Raw genomic sequence first — 20,727 nt, forward strand, 5'->3', positions numbered from 1 at the left:
AAGAGAGCAAGGGCCATTGGTCAAACACAATGAGGTAGAGAGGGAGGGGACCCAACTAGGGTTAAACCCCAACTAAGCACACCTTAAATGAGCCAGAGTGAGCAGGCGGAGGAGCAGGGGGGCTGGAGCCTCCCTGCAGGTGTGCCTTTGACTGACATGCCCTTCTAACCCCTCTCTACTAGAATGGGGACTCGAGTCACTCACGGACATGGCCTAAGAGATGCCTCTGGCGTCTCATTGTCGCTGTGTGTGTTTGTGTGTGTGTGCCTGCATACATATGTGTGTGTCTTCTTCCTTTAACTCACTTTCCCTCAGAGAAGTATAAACACAGGCACACACCCATAACACAAACACACACACACAAACACACATAAACACCCACACTCACCGGCGGCTTGAGGAAATCAAATCTGGTTGAGACTAGAGCAATTGGATTATCACCTCTTATGGGGTTGACTTCTTGGCGGACTCCCTCAGGGGGGACACATGCTATAACAAGACCCCCAAATTCCTGGGAAAACACTATCCCTTTAACGAACCGGGCGCATGGTCATCCTTGTGAAAATACAGCAGCATTAATGGACGTGGCGGAGCCCTTGGGGCCATGCTCTAAGATCCCTTTTAGCCATATTACATCAGCTCCCCGAGCGCAGCAGCATCGCCACGGTGACGGGACTCGTCCGCTCAGGGAGCGGGGAATCGGAGCGTTCCCCGTCTGTGTAATGATTGAGTGCACCGAGGCACAGAGGTACACCTCCGTCGCTCAGTCCCGCTTTCGCCCTCTCCTCGATCTCGCTCTGGGCCACGAGGTGAAACGGAAAGAGAGAGAGAGAGAGAGAGAGAGAGAGAGAGAGAGAGAGAGAGAGAGAGAGAGAGAGAGAGAGAGAGAAAGAAAAAAGACAAAAAGAGAGACAGCGAAACAAAGAGACTCACCATGCTCCATATAGTTCTCATGATTACCTTCCTGCCTACCCCCGACCCACAGTTTCCTCTATGTTTGTTAATTACGCCCAGCTCACTTCCACCAAGGCTGGTCTGTAACCACTCCAGAGAAAAGACAGAAGTCAGGAAAGAACAAAGTGAGAGTAAGAAAGGGGGAAAAAAGTGTCTCCCCAAAGCTTTCCCCTAATGGCGCATAACATACATTCTCCTCAGCTGATGTCAGAATAATCGGGGTAATTTTTTCCCCATGTCCAGCAAACATTAGTTTGCACATTAGGCTGACCCAGTTAATGTGCCTTTCCTGCTGCGGAGGACCCAGACTCAGCACCAGGAACAGGCCCTAGATCAGGCAAGTGGAGCAAAGCGAGGCCAGGCCAGGCAGGGCCAAGCTGGGCTAGGCCGGACAGGGTTGGGATAAAAGCCTGCTCGTGATTACGGACCAGAGGGACTAGCCCCAGTCAGCAAGGGAGGGGGCATGGCCCGGGGAAGATCTGAGAACCCAGGGAAAGGGAGGAGAGGAGGGAGGGAAGGGGAAGAAGGGAGAGTGCTTGGGGTGAAGTGTGGACAGAGGAAGAGAGGGAGGCTGGGGGGGGGGGGGGTAACGTTACTGGAAGTCCTCCGATTGACTTACTGGATAGCGTTAACCATACTCTTCTTTCCGTCTTTTGAAGTGTTTTTGTGTCTTAATCCAGAGATTGGGGTGTGTTATACAGTGAGAGAAAAGAACGTAGGGCAGAGGGGAAGAGAGAGAGAGAAAGAAACACAGAAATAGAGAGAGAGAGAGAGAGAGAGAGAGAGAGAGAGAGAGAGAGAGAGAGAGAAGGGGAAAGAGGGAACTGATCGTTCTGTTTAATCACCTTCTGGAAGAGGGCCAGATAGTCTGCGGTGCTGGAGTGGGAGAAGGAGGGAGAGAGGGAGCGAGGGAGGGAGAGCAAGTGTGTGAGGGAGACACTGATGGAGAAAGAGGTAGAGCATGGGTGAGCGAATGGAGATGTGGGAAAGCCACATAGAAGTAGAGAGAGAGGGAACGGGGGAGAGAAAGAGAGACCGAGAGAGAAATAAGAGAGAGAAAAAGAGAGGGGTAGAGAGAGGAAGAGGCAGTTGTTGCCTGAGAGCACAGTCCCTTGAAACATCTTAGAGCGCATACCCGCTTATGTGTGTGCGTGCGTGTGTGTATGTATGCTCAACCTGTGTGTATGTGTGTGTGTGAGAAAACGAGGCCCTGTTCCCGTAAACGCCCCTGAATGCTGAATCTAGCAAGAATCTGGTCTCAGCTCAGAGCGGGAGCGATCCATTTTAGAACTATGTGCATTAACTATACTTTTCCCCATAGATGAAGCACTCCACATGAATAATTTAGCCTCTCTTATGCTAATGGGATCATGAAAGTATCCCCTCTGTACTGTGTCGTCCCCCCCCACCCCCGCGCCCCCCCCCCCCCCCCCCCTTCCAGAGCACCTATTCTCAGCTTTCAACAATGGCCTTGCCCCTTTCCAACCAGGCCAGACACCGATACTGCTCTCACCACCACCACACAGACACCTGACTAAGATAGGACGGGCCTGTGGTGACAGGGTGAAAACCCCTCCCGACCACAACACAGCCAAATGGGCCAGCTCTGAAACCATGTAGTGAGGGGATGAGAGCTAGTAAGTATGTGGTTGAATGCAATTTCATTGCCAGACCAGTTTTGATAGGTGTCTATTTATCTTGTCGTCTATTAGAATGTCATTGAGGACAGACCACTGGCGTTGACAGACTAAATACTGCTGGAAGCCTGGATAGGAAGTAACACTAGCCACACCACGACGGCTCTTCATTTGATGGTGAAGTGATCATTGATCATTGTTGACGTTGAAGTAGTTTTGTAAACAATCGCTTGGGCAGGCTCCTCTTGCCACTTGCTGTGGAATCTGTTCTTAGTCTCTCTCTTTCTCTCTCTCTTTTTCTCTCTCTTTCTCGATTTCTCTTAGCATACACACACCACACACACACACACACACACACACACACACACACACAGACACGTTGTGATGAGGCAGGGGCACTGTGTCAAATATTTTGCTCCTCCAGCAGCTGGGAGTGAAGGCTGTTAAACAGCAGGGACTGGCCACGCTTTATTGTTTATCTGTTGTTTATTGGCCAGTATTCAGCTTTAATTAGTACTCTAAATTAACGTCTAACAGGCAGCTAGAGACAGTATCAAACACACACAAACACACACACACTTCGGCGGTTTCAGTCCGGGGCAGGCGCATCCTCAAAAAACGCAACAAGGCTTCCATCTTGCGTTTTAGCACAGACTCTGGCTTCCTTTTTGTTGTGGTTACACATTTTTTTCTCTCTCACTTTCTCTCTTTCTTTTCTGGACTCACAGCAAGGCTGGAGCTTTACCCAGGACAAAAAAAAAGAAAAGGAAACCAGAGGTCTGAAAGCTGCCAGATCCAACAGGCCTTGTTCACGCGGGGGGTTTCTGGGTTTGGGCCACTAGTCGTGTCCCCAATAGGAATGACCCCCTCTGGTGAGCTCTACCACAAAGACCCTGCCTGGAGGGGCCCCTGACCAGGGCTGAGGGAGCTGAACTCCCCACACGCTACACACACACACTGGAAACACACACTAACACCAGCACACTACAACACAATCAGACTCTGCACACTCCCTCCAAGCTCAACACGCTCTCTTGCCTTCCTCTCTTCATCCCCTTCTCCCTCCTTCTCTCTCTCCTTCCACCTCTCTGGGGAGTCTGTCTTTCCGCGGAGCATGGGGGATTGTTCAATTGCTGAGAAAATGTACAAAACGCTCTCTCTCTCTCTCTTTTTTCTGATGGGCTTTTTTTCTGACTAAAAGGGGGGAATCGTATGGTGAAGCCTTTTGCTCACCACTCAAGATGTCAACATGGATTTGGTTTTCATGCATAGCTAATAATTACAGGAGCGGACTGAGGCCAAGACAGTCAGAAAGAAGGAGAGAGATAGCATGAGAGAGTGGTAGAGAGGGAGAGAGAGAGAGAGGTTCCCAGCAATACCTTGTTGAGTCAGTGGTTGGGATTTATCTAGATGAACGAGTGTGTCTGACTCCACAGTGTTTAGCATGGACACAAACTGGACTGTCATCGCGTACTGCTCAAACACACACTGGGCGGTGAAAAGGATTACAGACACTCACTTGTAAACGAGGGCTATCTTTAGACGGCCACAGACATCATGTTTTATTACTACAAGTGATGTGGTGAGTGTTTGATGTGAGGGTACTATGTTCAGTGGTAGAGTTCAGTGGTGGATGGACAGGACTGATTATCAGCATAACCAAGGGAAGAACAGCCAATAGAATCGCTGGATCATTACAGGGTGAACATCTGCATGTAACTCGTTCTTCTTCAAGCTGAAAAAACACAGGCAGCGTAACTCACAGTCAGTTTGGGGAGGGAGCAGAAATTGCCCTGAAGGTGATAATTCACTTATTTTTTAGACATTCTAAGAAAAAATCTTTTTTTAAAGTGCGCGGGACAGTGGGAGCAAGGTGTTCGGTGGATTGGGTGGGTGGGGGCAGGGGGTGATGAAGGTGGGGGAGGGGGGGCATAGGAGTGCTCTATCAGGCCCAGGTGCTACTGAAGCCCTCCACATAATGTGTCAAAACCTGATCTGGCAATCTCTCCTGACAGCTACGAGCATGCTTCACCATGCTTTACGCTCTCCTATAAATTATTCTGTAAGAGGGGCTACACATATTTTCTCACCGGTTAAATTGTTTTCTGGCACCGGTTCAGAGTACTGCTCCAGTGCTGAGATACAAGCCAGAGATTACCGATGTAAATTTTGCTCAGAGCGACCCTGGCGAGACTTGTAGAACTGAACGGTACAGTACATCCTCTGAGGGGATTTAGGGAAAGGTGTGTGTGTGTGTGTGTGTGTGTGTGTGTGCAAAGTACAGTTTGTAATACAATATATCTTCTAGCCGGAGTCTTTATAGGTGATGACTATATAACAAGGAAGGGAAAACTAGAGAGCGACTCTAACTTTGCCAACACACCCGCTTAGAGGGCTGTCCTCTGTAGAGCTTACATAAGTGGGAACACCTCAGCTCACACTGAGAAGAGGTTGGAGAGCAGAAGCCCTGTTATCAGCCAGTTGCCTGTAGACTCCTCACCCGCTGGGTAGGGGTTTCCAATCACTTGTTCACGGCACAGTTTGCAAAAGGTCCCGATGTTACTGTGTTTACACTTCTGTCTTTGTTTCACTGCTAAAACCCCAAAGGCTAAGACTGAGCTCTCCTTCCCTCCTCCCTAGCTCCCTCCCTGATTCTTTGTCTCTTCCCTCTCTCCTTCTCCTTCCTCTGGTCTCTCTCCCTCTCCTGCTCTCCTTCTTTCTCTCCATCCCACTCTGTCTACTCCTCCACTGATCCCCACCCTCACCCCTTTTAACAGAGGCCAAGCTGTTAAATAGCCCATTACTGAAGTGAAGCACTCGTCTCTCGCTCTCTCCCCCTCTCTCTCCCCCTCTCGCTCACTCGTTCCCTCTCTCTCTCTCGCTCTCCCTCTCTCTTTATCTGTCTCTCTCTGTCTGGGCTGCCCTGTGCTTGCTGAAGATTGTGTGTGGAAATGTATGGAGATGAGACAGGAGTCCAGTTCATGCGTGGAGTGGAGTGGAAAAGTGAGGAGAACAGTGGAAGAGGAGGAGGAGGTGAGGAGGGGTCTGTCAGAGTGGAAGGGCCAGAGTTGGGAGTCGGGGAGAGCTTGAAGCGTTAACGTAATTGCAAGAATGTGAAAAATGAGGCGGTGGGGCTCCCGAGTGAAGCGAAAGGTCAGAGCACGCTTCACACACAACAACTGGCTGGAGGACAGCCTCATTAGAGCATTAAATCAGCTCTCTCTCTCTCTCTTTCTCTCCCTCTCTCTCTCTCTCTCTCTCTCTCTCTCTTTCTCTCTCTCTCTCTCTCTCTCGCTCTGTGTCTCTGTCTCCGTCTCTGACCCTTCTCTCCTTTCTTATTTTGGTATTTTTCCCCTCCTTCTCCTCCCTACTTTGCCTTCTCATTTTCACCTTCTTTCACCTCTCCAATTCTCATTCCTTCTCTCTGTTCTGCTCATACCTGTGCTTCAGTCCTAGACCTGAGCTTTTACTTTCCACAGGGGCCAGGAGGGGGAAAAGAGCGTTTAGCCCCTCTTTGGTCTGGGTCTGGCCCTGGTCAGGATTGGCCCTGTGCACATCCGTACGGTAACTGTCCTGGCTAGTATTGATCCTGTGTTACTGGATCCGGTGGAGAGAGGAGTCGATAAGTGCTCTGTGGATTACAGGTCACTTGTACTTATGCGTGTAAGATAATCAATAGGCAGTGCATTTCTTTCCCTTCTTGCTCCCTCGCTTGCTCTCTCTCTTTCTTTCTTTCTTTTTCTCTCTCTATCTCTCTCTCTCTCTCTCTCTAGTTCCAGTTCACTATTGTCTCTGTAGGGATGATGAACATCAAAAGGGGGATGGGGTGGAGTTCAGGGCAAGACAAAAATAAAACACACACACACACATATACAGGTACACACACAATGGACCTGTGCTACTATTCTGTCATGGTCTCCCCTCCACTCAGCCAGGGAAAAACCTGTGATGCAACCAGTCTTGACCACAGAGGTTTCCTTCAGCTGTGTGTGTGTGTGTGTTTGTGTGTGTGTGTGTGTGTGTGTGTGTGTGTGTGTGTGTGTGTGTGCAGAGGGGGTGTCTGTGGTCACTGATGGATGACAAGTGAGAATGGGAAACCGTGATTAAACCAGCTCCACCACAGAACACACACTTCATCGATATCTTTGATTGCCTATCGGCAAAACGTTAGTATAGATTGGACTTGACAAGCACCTGGCCTCCTCTGGGGAGGCAGACAGTGTGTGTGTGTTTGAGAGAAGAGTTGAGTGTGATGAAATTCCATGCAAACCCTAGATGCTGCCAGAGCATACACACAAAGGTGAACACACACAATCCCATTCACACACACACACACACACACAAGACTGCTGCCAATGAAAGTGGATCTCTGGCCTGACTGTTAGAGAGGACATTCAAAACAAGTGCAAGAGGAGAAAGGAGAGGCTATGGCTAATCAACATTGTTGTCTTAGTAAATAAAGACAGTAGTTAAAAGTTTGATAAGTGAATCATTTATGACCCTACATAGTTTCTTTTTTCCTGCTTCCGTGTTGAAATTTGCACCCATACTTATTTTAAATAATATATAATTTAAACCAGGCTGCATGGATATTTTAAAATCTAAAGAGCTTTGACCATAAAATTGCAGACTGGTCTATTGTAACAGTAATAAGCATAAATGTTTAGAAATGTGTTATTGCAAGTTGGCACGGCCAAAGCCAAATAGAAATGCAAGCTGCTCTGCTCTGTAATTAGCTCGCAAAGTTAATATCCTTTAAATGCAAGTGAGAACTGGCAGAAATATCCTATTAATCACTAGCTTTCCTAAGCTCAGCTCTGCTCACTATTAAGCATGCTGTCCTACTCTAAATAGCATTGGTTGGAAAGCCTTCATAAACCAGTGATTGTGCATGTGTGTGTGCGTGTGTACATGCATGCCAGTAAGGGAACAGGATAATGTGATGTGCATCAGAGGCAGATTCGTCGGAAACTTTCTCCAGAGAAGAGAGAGGTGCCACGTTATCAGACTTGCTCTCATATTACACATGGATAAACTGGTTTGTTGGCTAAATGTATCATTGCAAGGATTAATATATATTTGATGTGGGTTTGTGTGTGTATGTGTGTGTGTTTTGTACACATGTTAGAGTGTACATTTGTGTTTGATGTATCAGTTTGTATATGTGCTGTGCATGGTGAATGTGTGTGCGTGTGAGTGACTGCGTTTTGGACTCACCTTGTTCACTGCTGTTATCGCCGCTCTGTGATGCGTGGCCTCCACTGGAGGGTCCAGGTGTGCCGGCGGAGTGTGTGGAGGTGGCGTCATCGTGGTCTCTCCAGGAAGCAGGGTTCTGGAGGGGTTGGAGAGAGAGGGAGAGAGAGAGAGAGAGAGAGAGAGAGAGAGAGAGAGAGAGAGAGAGAGAGGGCGAGGAGGGGGAGAGAGAAAGGGTGAGAGGGGATCCATCCATCCGCATTCCCACCCAAAACCGCAAACCAGAAGCAGAATGGAGGAAGAGGAGGTAAGGCAGGGAGGGAGGAAGGAAGGGAGGGAGGGCGAGAGAAAGAGAGAGAGGAGACCACATGAGCATGCTGGAAACATGAGAGTGACATCTGTAAGAGTCCAGAGTGCTGTGCCGATCTTTGGACTGCTTACATTCTCCTAGCAAGCAAAGAGCTCCACTCCCAATTTCCCCTCAATCACACACACACAACACTCTACACGTACGCACACAATCAACAACGGCACTACAATCAAAGGGCCCAGAAAAGACTGGAACACCACAGCAGCTGGCACTAAGTCCAAAACTTTGCAATCAAACAGGTCCATTAGGACAGAAGCGCATGGGGGGGCAGAGACAGTTAATGTGGCGTCTGATTTTGAACGTTGCAGGCAGGCCGCTGGCGAGGAGTTGTCTAAACACACATGGAGAAGGAGAGTTCGTTTATACCGTGACCAATTGAGACTTCCGTGTCAAGTGAGAAATGCAGGGAGAAACGTGAGGTAAAAAGTCTAAATATCCCACAGACGTCATTAATCATTCCCACTGTCAGCAATGAAAATAAGATATGACAGTGATTCTCCTTCTAATCTGCCAAAAAATGCATGCACGCCCACATTCACATATACGCCCCCACACACACAGAAACAAGCAGTCCCTCAAAACACATACACACACATTCAGAGAAAGCACAGCCATTTTCCCATGCCGCTTCTGCGGAGTGAGCGCATTTTAGTTTTTCATCTCTATTGGTTGAAAACAATTCAATTTATATGTGTTTACATGTGCACTCGTTTTTTCTCTCTCTCTCTGTGTCACTTTCCTGGTCATTCCCTGCTGGACCATGCAGGGAAACAGGATTTCTACTGTACAGGAAGGGCTTTATCAGTGCCACACGAAGGCAGACTAGAGGTGGAATTTCCTCTGGAATTTAGGCCAAAGAAGCACAAACTGACCACATCACCAAAAACATGCACGTACACACCCACACACGCTAGACACGGAAAAGAAACGAGCCCCAATTTAACTTGTCACCTGAACACGATGACAAAATGTTGGCTAACATTAGCCTAACATTGACTGGGGCCCTTGGAGAAGCAGCCCCTTGAAAGGAGCCCAAGCCAAACAAACACAGGGCTGCACCAAGGCTTCCCACAAACCTCAGCCCACTTCTCAGTACTCGCTTTGGGCTTTTTTCTCTCCCTCCAACGCACACAAACACATACATATATGACATGGGGAGGGGGGGGGGGGGGAGTACACGCCACAAAATACTCAGAGTAAACCGTTTTTACCGTTCTGCCTTTTAGTTTGCTCGTTTTTTGATGAACTCTACCCTCAGCCCCAGCCAGAGAAGGGCCAGCCAGGAACCCGTCTGCCCCAGATAGACTGAGCTTTTTGGGGGGATGGGGTGACAGACATACAGCCTGGAGAGTGGAGGAGCTTCTCTGCGAGGGGGGGCTGTGAAGCAACTGCTGCCTGCTTCCCCTGGGTGCCTGGTCCTTGCTGCCTGCTAGGGAGCCTGCTGCTCTGCCTGTGAGCGGACCCTTTTATGTGCTCTAAGTTGTTTTTTCGAGGAGGAAGACCATTTTCCCCCCCAACAGCTCGGAGCGCGGGGCCGCAGACAGTTGCAGGCCCTTGAAGCTCCTCCACTCCAGACCCTCTCAGCATCAGCTGTTCCCCGGATGGCAATCATATAAAGAGCTCAGAGAATTGCCCAAAAGAGGGGGAAAAAGCAGGCTGAACAATAGCACCAGCGCTGGGTTTAGCCATAGAGGACAAGAGGTGGGTAACAGTGCCCCCCGCCCTTCCCTTTTGGACAGGGGTGTATGATTGCGATGTGCTAAGTCTCCCAGGTCACTGGAGATCAAGGACACAGGGTCTAGGAGCGCACCCTGTGTCCTGAGAGTCACAACTGTAAATGATTTCGAGCTGAACGCAGCTTAGTCGACTTGAGCATCACTTTGACTGCAGTAGCTGTGGCAGTTCTATTATGTCTCGCAAGAGACATAATAGAACACATGAGAGGGAGAGAGAGAAAGACATAGAGAAAGAGAGAAAGAGAGAATGAGAGAGAGAAGAGAGAGAGAGAGAGAGAGAGAGAGAGAGAGAGAGAGAGAGAGAGAGAGAGAGAGAGAGAGAGAGAGAGAGAGAGAGAGAGAGAGAGAGAGAGAGAGAGAGAGAGAGAGAGAGAGAGAGAGGGAAAAAGGAAAGAAAATGGTTGGATGTATTCATACAGAGCTGGGCTGCTCCGCCGTGCTCTCAGAATGTGCAGTTGTTGTTCCAAGGGAAGAAAATGACTGGTTTCTGCTTCCTGACACTGAAACACCCATCGCAAGCAAGACAGGCCTGAAAACCCAGGCTCGCCTCACATCCCTGTCTGCCTGGGATATCCAGCTTGTCCGGGAAGCCAACTTAATGCAACGGCTGAATCGATAGAACTTAATTTAGCTGTCATTGCAGGGTAATGTGTCATTTTTAATGGCCCAGGCACTAAATTAATTTCAAAGACACCCCAGCTAATGGTGTTACAGGGAGATATATATTGCAATGATTTGCTACACAGATAACAGAACACATTTTCTGAGACTTGCTGAGTGAAAACACACAGCAAAGCTACTAGCATGTGAGCCCGTTTAGAGGGAGAACACACAGTGTCAGAGTGTCCATTGTCACACACACACACACACATACACCTCTGTTTTCATGTGTATGGCGTTCCTCTCACCCACAGCCTTTCCCGAGTACCACCGCCAGTGTACTAGATCACAACAGAGGCGTTGACTTTCAACACGGAGCAAGGCGACAAAAGCAACAGCCTTTCCTCCACATGAATAATTTAGGGCACCTCTCCAAGCTATGAGGGGTGCTCATCAGACACCGAGGCTTGTAGCACCGGCACACACACACACACGGCTGGTACACAAAAACATTTTGTCATGACTCCCCTGAGTCCATTAAATTTCAAACAACTTGTTAAAAAAAAAAAAAGTTGAATCCGGGACCCCTAAAAAAATTGGATCGTGAGGGAAAAAAAGGGAAGAAAAGGAGGAGAAAAGCCGTCCGTGGCCCATGTGACTATTCCCTGAAGCTTGGCATAATTAGGAGTCAAACATGGTTCACTCCATGCTCTTCTCTAATTGTGTTAAAGAGCACTGTTACCAGAAGGAGGAGGAGAGAGCCAGCCAGCAAACACAGCAATAGCACAAGGTGTCAAATAAGATACAACGGGAGGCCTGGTCTCTTGGGGCAGTGTTGTCTATTTGCCGAGGTTAGTGACCAGCGGCTGATAATGCAAGATGTAATTAATATAAAAGCAGGAGACAATATGGGGAGGGAAGGGGGGGGGGCGTGTTGTACAACAGAGCCACAGGAGAATTGTGTTTCTCTCTCTCCTCCACTCATTCACACACTCGCACATATACACTTGCTCTTCCCATGGATACACAATCTTGCCCACAGTGTCCCTTGACATTTCCCAAATAAAACAGATTTAGGGGCGTCATTGAATTTAGCTTGAATTCCCCAGGAATCTAGAAGGACGGAGGGAGGGAGGCAGGGAGAGAGTCAGGGAAGGCCAGAGAGACAGTGTTCTGTGTTCTAGTGAGAAGAAGCAGGTTGGGAACTGCAGTGTGAGCTGGCTGCATGGGAGGATCCCATACTGAACATGTACATACTGCTGACACACTCCAAAACGCAGAGGATCGTAAATTACAGACCCAGCTGACATTCGGAGACATCTTCTTGCCACACTGCATAAGCAGTTAAAACTCCTCGCACATTTTTTGGTTTGCAGCATTTACTAGGTAATTATGCTATTTCAAAAAAGGTGAACGTGTCCCCATATTCAACAAACATATTTACAAAACCCCCAAATTATACTCCAGGAATAGAAGAGAAGCAATAATTAAGCATCTAATAATTGGCCACTATGTATTTTAAGAGGCGTACGGGAGGGAGTGACTGTGAGGCAAATTAAGTCTTGTTCACTGCACCAAATGGCACATTACATGTGCAATCACTCTATCAGAAAAGTAGAAATAAAAAGCTGATTCCACGCCACTGGTTCGGTTTGATTTATGGACTTGACTCACATAAACACATGAAGACAAATCCAAAACTCTGACGATGGATTTATCAAAAAGACACCTGAAGCCGTTGAAAAACACATGCAAATTCCCATCTAAACCATTCAAAATGAGGTGCCACAAACCCTTTTAACATGACAATGATCATCAACAAGTAAGCTAATGCCATAGTGCATTGATGCAAATAGGGCTAGACACGTGTAATAGTCCAAAAACAGATAGATCTATGTTGAGCACACAGTAGACGAGGCAACTTCGATTGCATGGTGCTTGGAGGGCGAGCGAGGTGCGCAACAAGTGAGATCGGTCTCTCTCTTCTCTCTCTGTCTCAAGCCGTAGTGATTATGCATGCCTGCCAACAAAGCGCTGCATCTCAACCCTAATCAAATAGGAAATGTAGGGCCAGACAACCCACCACCACCAAAACAATAGTCTGGAACAGCGCACTCCACTCCGCTAGGCCACGCTATTTGAGGACTAGGTCTGCGTGGGGAGGAGGGGGTCTGGAGGGGACTAGTGTATGTCAAATTGGAACACCTCCAAAACATAGAAATGGAATAGCTCTGCAGCTCACTGCGGCCTAGCGAACACAAACACAAGGAGGCCGACAGGAGCTCTGGAAGAGAATAGGAACATGAACCCAACGTGGCATTCCATAACATCCCCCCCCTCCCCTCTTGACAAATAACACAAGCAGCAGTTGTGCACATAAGATATATACAGTGGACTTATAGGTATGACTCAGAGGCATTGTTCGGAGTCTGATCAATGGCCTTCTCTGGCCCAGGGGCTGCTTGAGAGAATCATATGTAAACAGGAACATTTTCATGCCGACCATGCAAAGCTCAGATAACCTGCACATAACCTCCTAGAGAGGGAACTGTCATAAGCTCAGAGCAAGAAGTGCAAAACCCAGGATGCCAAGAATCATTCAAGTACGACAATGTCACCAAATAATCCTAAAACGATATTCCAAGTCATTACAGTTTCTATGTGCATGTGTGTGAGCGCTCCCTCTGCTAATGGATAGCTTGACTGAAGGGGCAACACAATAATGCCAGGAAATCACAACATTAAATTCATTAGAACAGATAATTTTCAGCATCAGCAACCATTAATTCTATCCGCCTTGCTCAATGGGTATAGCACAGAAAAGACTGAAATGTAATTTTATTAATTAAAAGACAAGCGGACAAAGCGTTGATCCAGCAGCACAACGGCAACAATATTTCTTGCCAATGAGACATAGTCTTGCTTTTACTTTTCAAGTTTAACTTAGCGTGATTATTATTATGTTGTTACAAGAGGGAGGGATGACGGGCAGGGGCGAGGGTGTGTGTGTGTGTGTGTAAGGGGGGTAGAGATGGACACTGGAAGCTAATGTCAGAAACCAACAATGTCATCAAGGCCTTAGCTCTGCTGACGATAATGTTGTAATCGTATCACCCTCTCATCCTACAGACAGTGCTGCACTTGAGTGTAAATAAAACTGGGCTTATTAGGGACAAGCCTACCCCATCAGGTGAGGGTGGTAGAGAGGGGAGGGGATGAAAAGAGGGAAGAGGGAGAAAAAAAACAAGCTCAACGGGCTGTCTCCTTCACAGTGAAGAGCCTCATCATCTCCAGCAAGTCCAACTTTCACCAAATGAGATGTAGCCCTGGGCTATATATTAAAAATGCATATCAAAGCAAAGAAAAATGGACGTGAGAGATTCTAACTAAATAAATTAGCATATCTAACTATCAAATTGCCTTCCCCTCTCCAACTAGAAGAGAGGGTAGAAATGAATAATAAAACACAGCCAAAATAAATAATAAAGTAATTAAGACAAAAGTAAAGCAGACTGCTTGTCATCATCCCAAAAAATCATTTGTGCATTACTTCAGTTATTCTGTCTTGTGTCTATACAGTATAATCAATGATCCTTCAATTTGAAACATATAAAACAGTTTAAAATACCAAAATTAGATATGGAAATAACTATACCCATTCACGTCAAGGGCTGCCGGTAATACGTGAGCACTTAAATACACACTTGCACTGAACCTAACACATTATCCTCACTTCAGCAGTGTTTGACTTGCACCATGCATTCAATATTACTGACAAGAAGACATAGCCTACTCACAAATCCTATTAAAGAAGTGAAAATAAATAATGCCACACAATGAGTCGAATTAAGGCTTCGGCCTATACATCCAAACGTTTGTAACAATGTAACAAAGATGGTTTAAGTTATAGCCTAGTGCACATGGTTCCTACATTTGCATAAAGATAATCCGACTCAACGGCCTTTATCAGAATAGTTTCCACAGTGAAAGCCAAGTCTACGGGGAAACATGGCAGAAAACGCACAAGCAACCCTTCCGCTTTGTTAACGCTGAGCCCAGCAATTAGGTGTAGTAAAATGTTCATTGCTGCCACACGAAAGAAATAAATCGCTCCAAAATAAAAAACCTAATGAAGTGGTCAGTCTAAACGACCACAGGATAAATGGCTTGTCATTCACCTTACAGATTGTTTATTTCTGCTCCTGATTTTCTTTATTGGCAGATTGAATTGTCTAATTATGAAAATAATATTTCTCACAAGTATCCTGATGACAATGCCTGGGTACAGACATTGCGACGGAACGCTGGAAATTGGCTTGAGTAACAGCCATCTGCCATGAAACTAAACAGGCTAGTTTATCTAATCTCTTCAGTATAAACAACAGCATGCCTCATTTCTACACTCTTCTGAACAAGCGACCCAATATTGAGATTTCAGCCTCTTCCCGGCCCCGCACTGACATTTCAGTGTTGATCGTGTTTTAATTCACCTACTGCATTGCACTTTGAGCAAGTCTGAAAACGCGACGGGTATTCAAAGAGAATCCGCCGCCATTAGGCCTATAGCCAGACCCAACAGATGCAGCGCAGTGACTTTGCATAACACTTAAATCTGCTTTGATTCCTAATAGGCTTGGGCTCGTGCTGCTTAGATATTAACCAGTCACTCTGTTGCTTTTGTCGCTTACCGATTTGACCAGATACGACATCTTTGAACAGCCTTACTTTAATCACGTGGAGAGGAGTCTCCCAAATACAATCAGATGGATGTAGGCTATGTAGGCTACTGACCCATTCCAGAGTAAGCGTTTATTACACTGAAAAGGCACGTTTAAACCACGGGATCGATCCTCAAATTTAAAGGCACTGTACTTCAGGTGGACATAATTGAATTCAGCATTATGGAGCCTCTGGGCCATAAAATAGGGCGGAGAGGTAAAAGCCACTGCAGAGCAAACCACAGGTCGATCAATAGAAGACAATTAAACACATTAACATCAACGGCAAGTAACGTCATGGCACTGCTCGGCCATCAGGTATAGGACTAATATGAACTTGACATTGATGGTAGACATTACGAAGCAATGGAATATTACTTTATCCACCTATGCAGATAAAACAGCTTAACGCGCGCGCCACGTGACTTCTTCCAAAGCTTTTACAAAATGTTGTACTTTCTCAGTAAGTGCCAGAAGCCCAAAGTATGATTCTTAGTCTGTTTTAATGTAGGCTGACGTTGAACCAATGCAATAAAAATATTTGTCAAGTTTTCACTGGCCAACTATCCATAGTGCGCGGCGGCCATGTCCAAAGCCATGTAACCACACACTGACGCATTATGCACACATGAATGCCTCTAATCTAAAAGACAAAAACAATAACTCTCTCCATTGTATTACAACAAGCTTTTGACCTCAAAATATCGATTGTCAAATTCTACTTGTAAAAACGGCGTACATACAATAAGCTGTTGACACAGAGGTCAAAGACTAAGCGCATACAACAATAAATGTGACGTCAAGTAAAATATCAAACAAATAATTATCAAGGAAAGCTCATGAGATAACCTATCTTTCCTCGCAAATATAATCTACCAAAACAGAGCATTGCAGAAAATCCAAGTCAAACATATCACCAAGAAACCTGCAGGCACCCACAACGTATACACACACACACACACACACACACACGCACGCACACGTATAACTCTTTCATAAAACTATTGCAAAGAGATTGAAGCCATTGTTAGGCAACTTACGTGATCGGCTAGGTTAGTCGAAGATCCTGAGAGCTCCTCATGGTCTGACTTTGAGCTTCCATCCCGTTCGTCAATAACCAGATCTATTGGCATTTTTCCTTTCAAACAACTGATGTACCGGTGGCAAAAATTGTCACAGAGCTCGTGAACCTATAAAGAGGAATACAATAAGATACAAAATCAGGATGTGGAAACAGTGCGGGCAGTCCAAGAATAACTACAATTACTGGGCATTATCGGTCAAGGCAAGGAAACAATAGTGAAATTGTTGCTGTGGTTATTATTCTCCTGAGACTCGAGCAACAAGTTGAACGGCAAAAATAAATACCATGCCGTCAGCTCGTCAAAAGAATTACACAAAACTATCGCAACTAAATCTATCAACCAGAAAATGGCACACTGTAATATTTGTCAGACGATGAATACCATTAGTCGATTACTACTGTGATTATTGGCTAGTTCTAGCCTAGTAGTAGAACTTTAATTAGCCAATGGTTGGTGTCTTTACGTCTTTTAAACGTTTATATAAATTATGCTTTTTATAATAAAATTGTATATCTAATAAATGTTTGCATGCTAGAGGATATAAATAATATCACCAGAGGATCAGACATATTGTGCAACAAACTGTAGGCTATACAAGCGATTAATGTCAAGCCTACAAACAATATAATATGTTATGTAAACGTTTACCTTTTCTAATTCCAAAAGGTGAAACCGTAATACTTGTATGGCTTGAATCATCTGAAAAATAAAATAAACAAAAATGCAATTTAGTCATGAAAGGATTATTATACACATATGACATTTAGCATTTGCCCGATGTTATATTTTACAGATTGAAAAAAGTCTACAAACATGGAAAAAGTATGTTGTGTTATTTATAGATTTACTGGAGAGCACAATTATACTGTCAATTTTACATGTAGAAGACAGGTTTCTTATTCCACAATTGAATGAGACAAGACATAGCCTATTTGGTCACCCGGGCCAGCTGTTGGCCTCAGAGACTGAACTATGAAAGCGGCAAGTATGGCCACAATGCTTCAAATGAGTGACCAGGGCGCAGTGGGGCTGGTTTCACCCGCCGAGATGTCCCAGCGCTCTGCCTAATCAGAGGCTTCCCTCCCGGCCTCCTTAGAGCTAGCGTAATACGCTGCCACTCGAGACCCCTTAGAGCTTGCCCTTGCTCACTTCAAAGAATCCCATCTAACGTCTATGTTGTGCTTTTGCATCAGATCTTCACATATTTACTTTGCGATGCCGAGAACAGAAAACCAGATTAAAGTCCAAAAAACAAGTTAAATAGCAATCAAACCTAAAACCGGGATAAGGAGGACACGGCGCTTACCAAATTGTCCAACTCTGGATTTGATGAAAATAAAGGTTTTTCTGCTCGGACCTATGTGAGCACACAAGACACATGGAGTTAGCCTACTTTAAGTATAATTCAAAAACATGTTATGAATATGCACACATAGCCTATTTGCCTATAATGACCATAATGTTGATTACGGAATGAATGCTAAAATAATATATCGTTTTTACATATAACACACGTACAAGGCTATGTCATCGTAAGCATTGTTCCTACTTTATAAACAGAAAAGCTATGAGTTTAAGATGTATTTTATTTTATATAATACAACATTAAGATTAACAAACCTGTAGCCTATGTGCAGTGTCAAAAGTTGCAATAATAGTTGAAATTGTATTTAACAATCAACAACTGTATGCGCTGTGGGTCTCATAAGTTAGTGTAAAATCCGTGTAGCCTATATTTTATAAAGTATAATTAAAGTGACCTGTTTGGCAAAGACTGCGATGTCCTCGTTGAAGGAGTCTGAGGAACAGACATCCCCGCCTGCTACCCCGGGCTCCCTCGGAGTGCATGTCGCCAGCTCGCACTTCTCAAAAACCAGCGCGAGCAGGGGGAATAATGGGTGACTGCAAGAGGGGAAACAGAGCCTGAGTACAAGCCGCCACGAGCTCCACCACGCCGGAGCTCCGCACAAGCTACACCGAGAAACCGTGTCTTAAAGTCCGGCTTTGCAACAGCAACCCTTGTTTTGGTCAGCGCCTTCTAATGGTTAGCTGTGTACACATTTAAAAGCTAAATGTGATATGTTGCCAATTAAAACATTTATTGCTTTGACAATGTCATTTGTCATAAATAAAATAATCCCTGAATTTCTGAAACTACAATTATTTGTTTGAAACCTATATAATTACGTTGTGAAGCAAGTGAAACATATTTATTCAAAGTTCCATAAAAGCAGAAATTGTTCAATAATAAGGTATTAAATTGTAGTGTCTACCTACCCATAAATTTGATCTTTGTCCCGCTTTAAAACATCATTGACAGCGGAGCCCATGCTAGTGGGCATAACGTTGGGGTGTGCATGTGCACCGTAGTGCTGGCTCGCGTGGAGCGGCGGTCCATGGTTCAAATGATGGACCTGGGGAAGCGGCCGGGGAGCATGCGGGTCTCCGTACATAGACGCCGGGACTCCCACTCCGTCCATCCCACCGTAGTGGGCCAGCTCATCGTACTGGAATGAAACAAGATAAAGTCAAAATGTGCAGAGTAACTTTTGCGTAAAAGTTTGACAAAATGTATATAGTAGCCTATTTCATTCATAATAGAAAGCAGAAGTAGTAGAAGTGATTACTACGACCGCAAAATCGGAATGCCTTTCCCTTTGTAATCTTAAAAAGTCACTCGCTACTGCTAGACTATCAGGTTAATATATTGATAAGATTTGTAATTACCAAAAACATTCTAAACTTCGGTAGACTATCCCCGAAGGAGAGTTACTTTGGTAAAACACCGAACTACTTAGGAGTCCCTTTAAAACTGCTCCACGAATGTCGCGGAGACCGTCGGTTAAGCAGAGGCTGTCACTTGTCTTGAAGAGTAAAGGTACTGCAAAAATGTCAAATAAAACGGCTTAGATATGAAAACTTTGCAAATTAGCCGCCACTGACAAGAGGATAGCGCTATGGTGGCCCTCCTATAGTGGATTTGTATAGGTAAGTGTTGGAGATTTAAAACCTACCCTTTGCGCCATCAGGCTGCGCTCCAATAAACTCCTGGATGTGTCGTATATTTAATATCCCAGTCCGGTTAGAAAGTGATTTAGAGTTAAGATTCCTTTTTCAACCAACTTTTCGAATTCTCCTATTCTCCAATGTGGTTGAGTTGAAGCAGAAGCATCAGGAGGAGTTTTGCAATTTTTCTTGTTTTCCTCTTTCCCCAAATCAGAAAAAATGTCAAGCACCCAACTGAAGGTTACAATCGGCCCATCAACAACCTGCATGTAACTAAACTGTCGTGTCTCATGGCTTTTTGCCACTCCAGCTGTCAATCAAAGCCAGGGGTTGTCAAGGTAATGAATGAATGATGGTTGGTGATGATGTTCAAGAGAGGATGAATCTTTTTAGCCCGTTTTCATCCAGCAAGTCCACGTCTCCCTTCTGCCTCCGGATCGCTATCTTGTTTTATTATTACTGTAAAAAGAAAAAAGCAGTAGAAATTAAGAGATTGCAATTCAGATCTTTCCTTTCCCCCGTAGGTATTTCATCTATCTCGCGGTCTGAGATGAGTGAGTGTCAGCGAGTGTTGGCAGGTTGGCTGCTAGCTTGCTTATAGAACAGAGTCAGTTTGCTGCGCTGATCGGCAGGAGAATGAAATGACGGAACCCGGAAGTAGCAGTGGCCATAGCCAGTCCTACAACAGCTACAGAAAGAGAGGAGAGACCAAATCCTGTGATATGCAGAGTATGCACGAGGACGGCTTCAACTCCTCACGGGGGGAGCCAAACAACACGGCTTCTACTCTCAACCAATTCCCTTCGCAGATAAGAGAGGCAGAAAGAAAAGCAGAAAGCGTTCTGTTTCTGTTAACCTGCAATGCGTTTCAGTTCGAACTAGCCTAGCGATTTCCTCGTGGGTTCCACCGCGGAGAGAACCCCCAAAGTATAAGACTAAAGTAAAATAAAATGCACACTAACTTCTTTGAGTTGCCATATAGATTATTCGGAGAGAGTATGCGAATGCAAAACACCTTTTAGCTTTTACGCGGATTGAAATAATAAAGCTCAAAACCTACTTTGATTCTCAAGCCATATAAATAGAATTACGCACGTAGCATTTCAGTCTTTACGCTTCGAAACATAAACATCAACAATAAAAACAGCCTAAATTAAACGTTCGCCATATACGTCCATGCTTGTATAGGCTATGTTTCAGTCAAACTACATATTTTAAGGTAAGAATATTATCATCCTTGAGTCAAACTATTTTTGGTTTAACTTTATAGAGCATCGGATGTATTGAGTTTAATTTATGAGTATGACCCTTACGTTTTATCTTTGTTGTGGTTTTCCAATGCCTATGAAAAAGCCTATCTTGTAATACCTTCTAATCGCACTGCTAATTATGAACTGGGCTGTTTAGCAAATTAAACGATATGGCGCA

At 45.3% G+C, this 20,727-nt stretch overlaps 1 protein-coding gene across 1 annotated transcript in view; it reads right to left on the reverse strand.

Moving 5' to 3' along the window:
• The window catches only part of LOC136949532 (homeobox protein Meis2), a gene marked incomplete at its 3' end in the record, with an annotated part of 35,213 nt that extends 15,343 nt beyond the window's left edge, over nucleotides 1-19,870 (reverse strand). Inside the window, 7 exon segments of the mRNA XM_067243845.1 lie at nucleotides 7,809-7,923; nucleotides 16,249-16,398; nucleotides 16,942-16,992; nucleotides 17,600-17,650; nucleotides 18,054-18,195; nucleotides 18,571-18,800; nucleotides 19,308-19,870. Of these exon segments, the coding sequence (XP_067099946.1) occupies nucleotides 7,809-7,923; nucleotides 16,249-16,398; nucleotides 16,942-16,992; nucleotides 17,600-17,650; nucleotides 18,054-18,195; nucleotides 18,571-18,800; nucleotides 19,308-19,319 (751 nt within the window).
• Nucleotides 19,871-20,727: the final 857 nt, after the last annotated feature.

The sequence above is a fragment of the Osmerus mordax genome, chromosome 9 (assembly GCF_038355195.1).
Source record: "Osmerus mordax isolate fOsmMor3 chromosome 9, fOsmMor3.pri, whole genome shotgun sequence".
Classification (NCBI taxonomy): Eukaryota; Metazoa; Chordata; class Actinopteri; order Osmeriformes; family Osmeridae; genus Osmerus; species Osmerus mordax.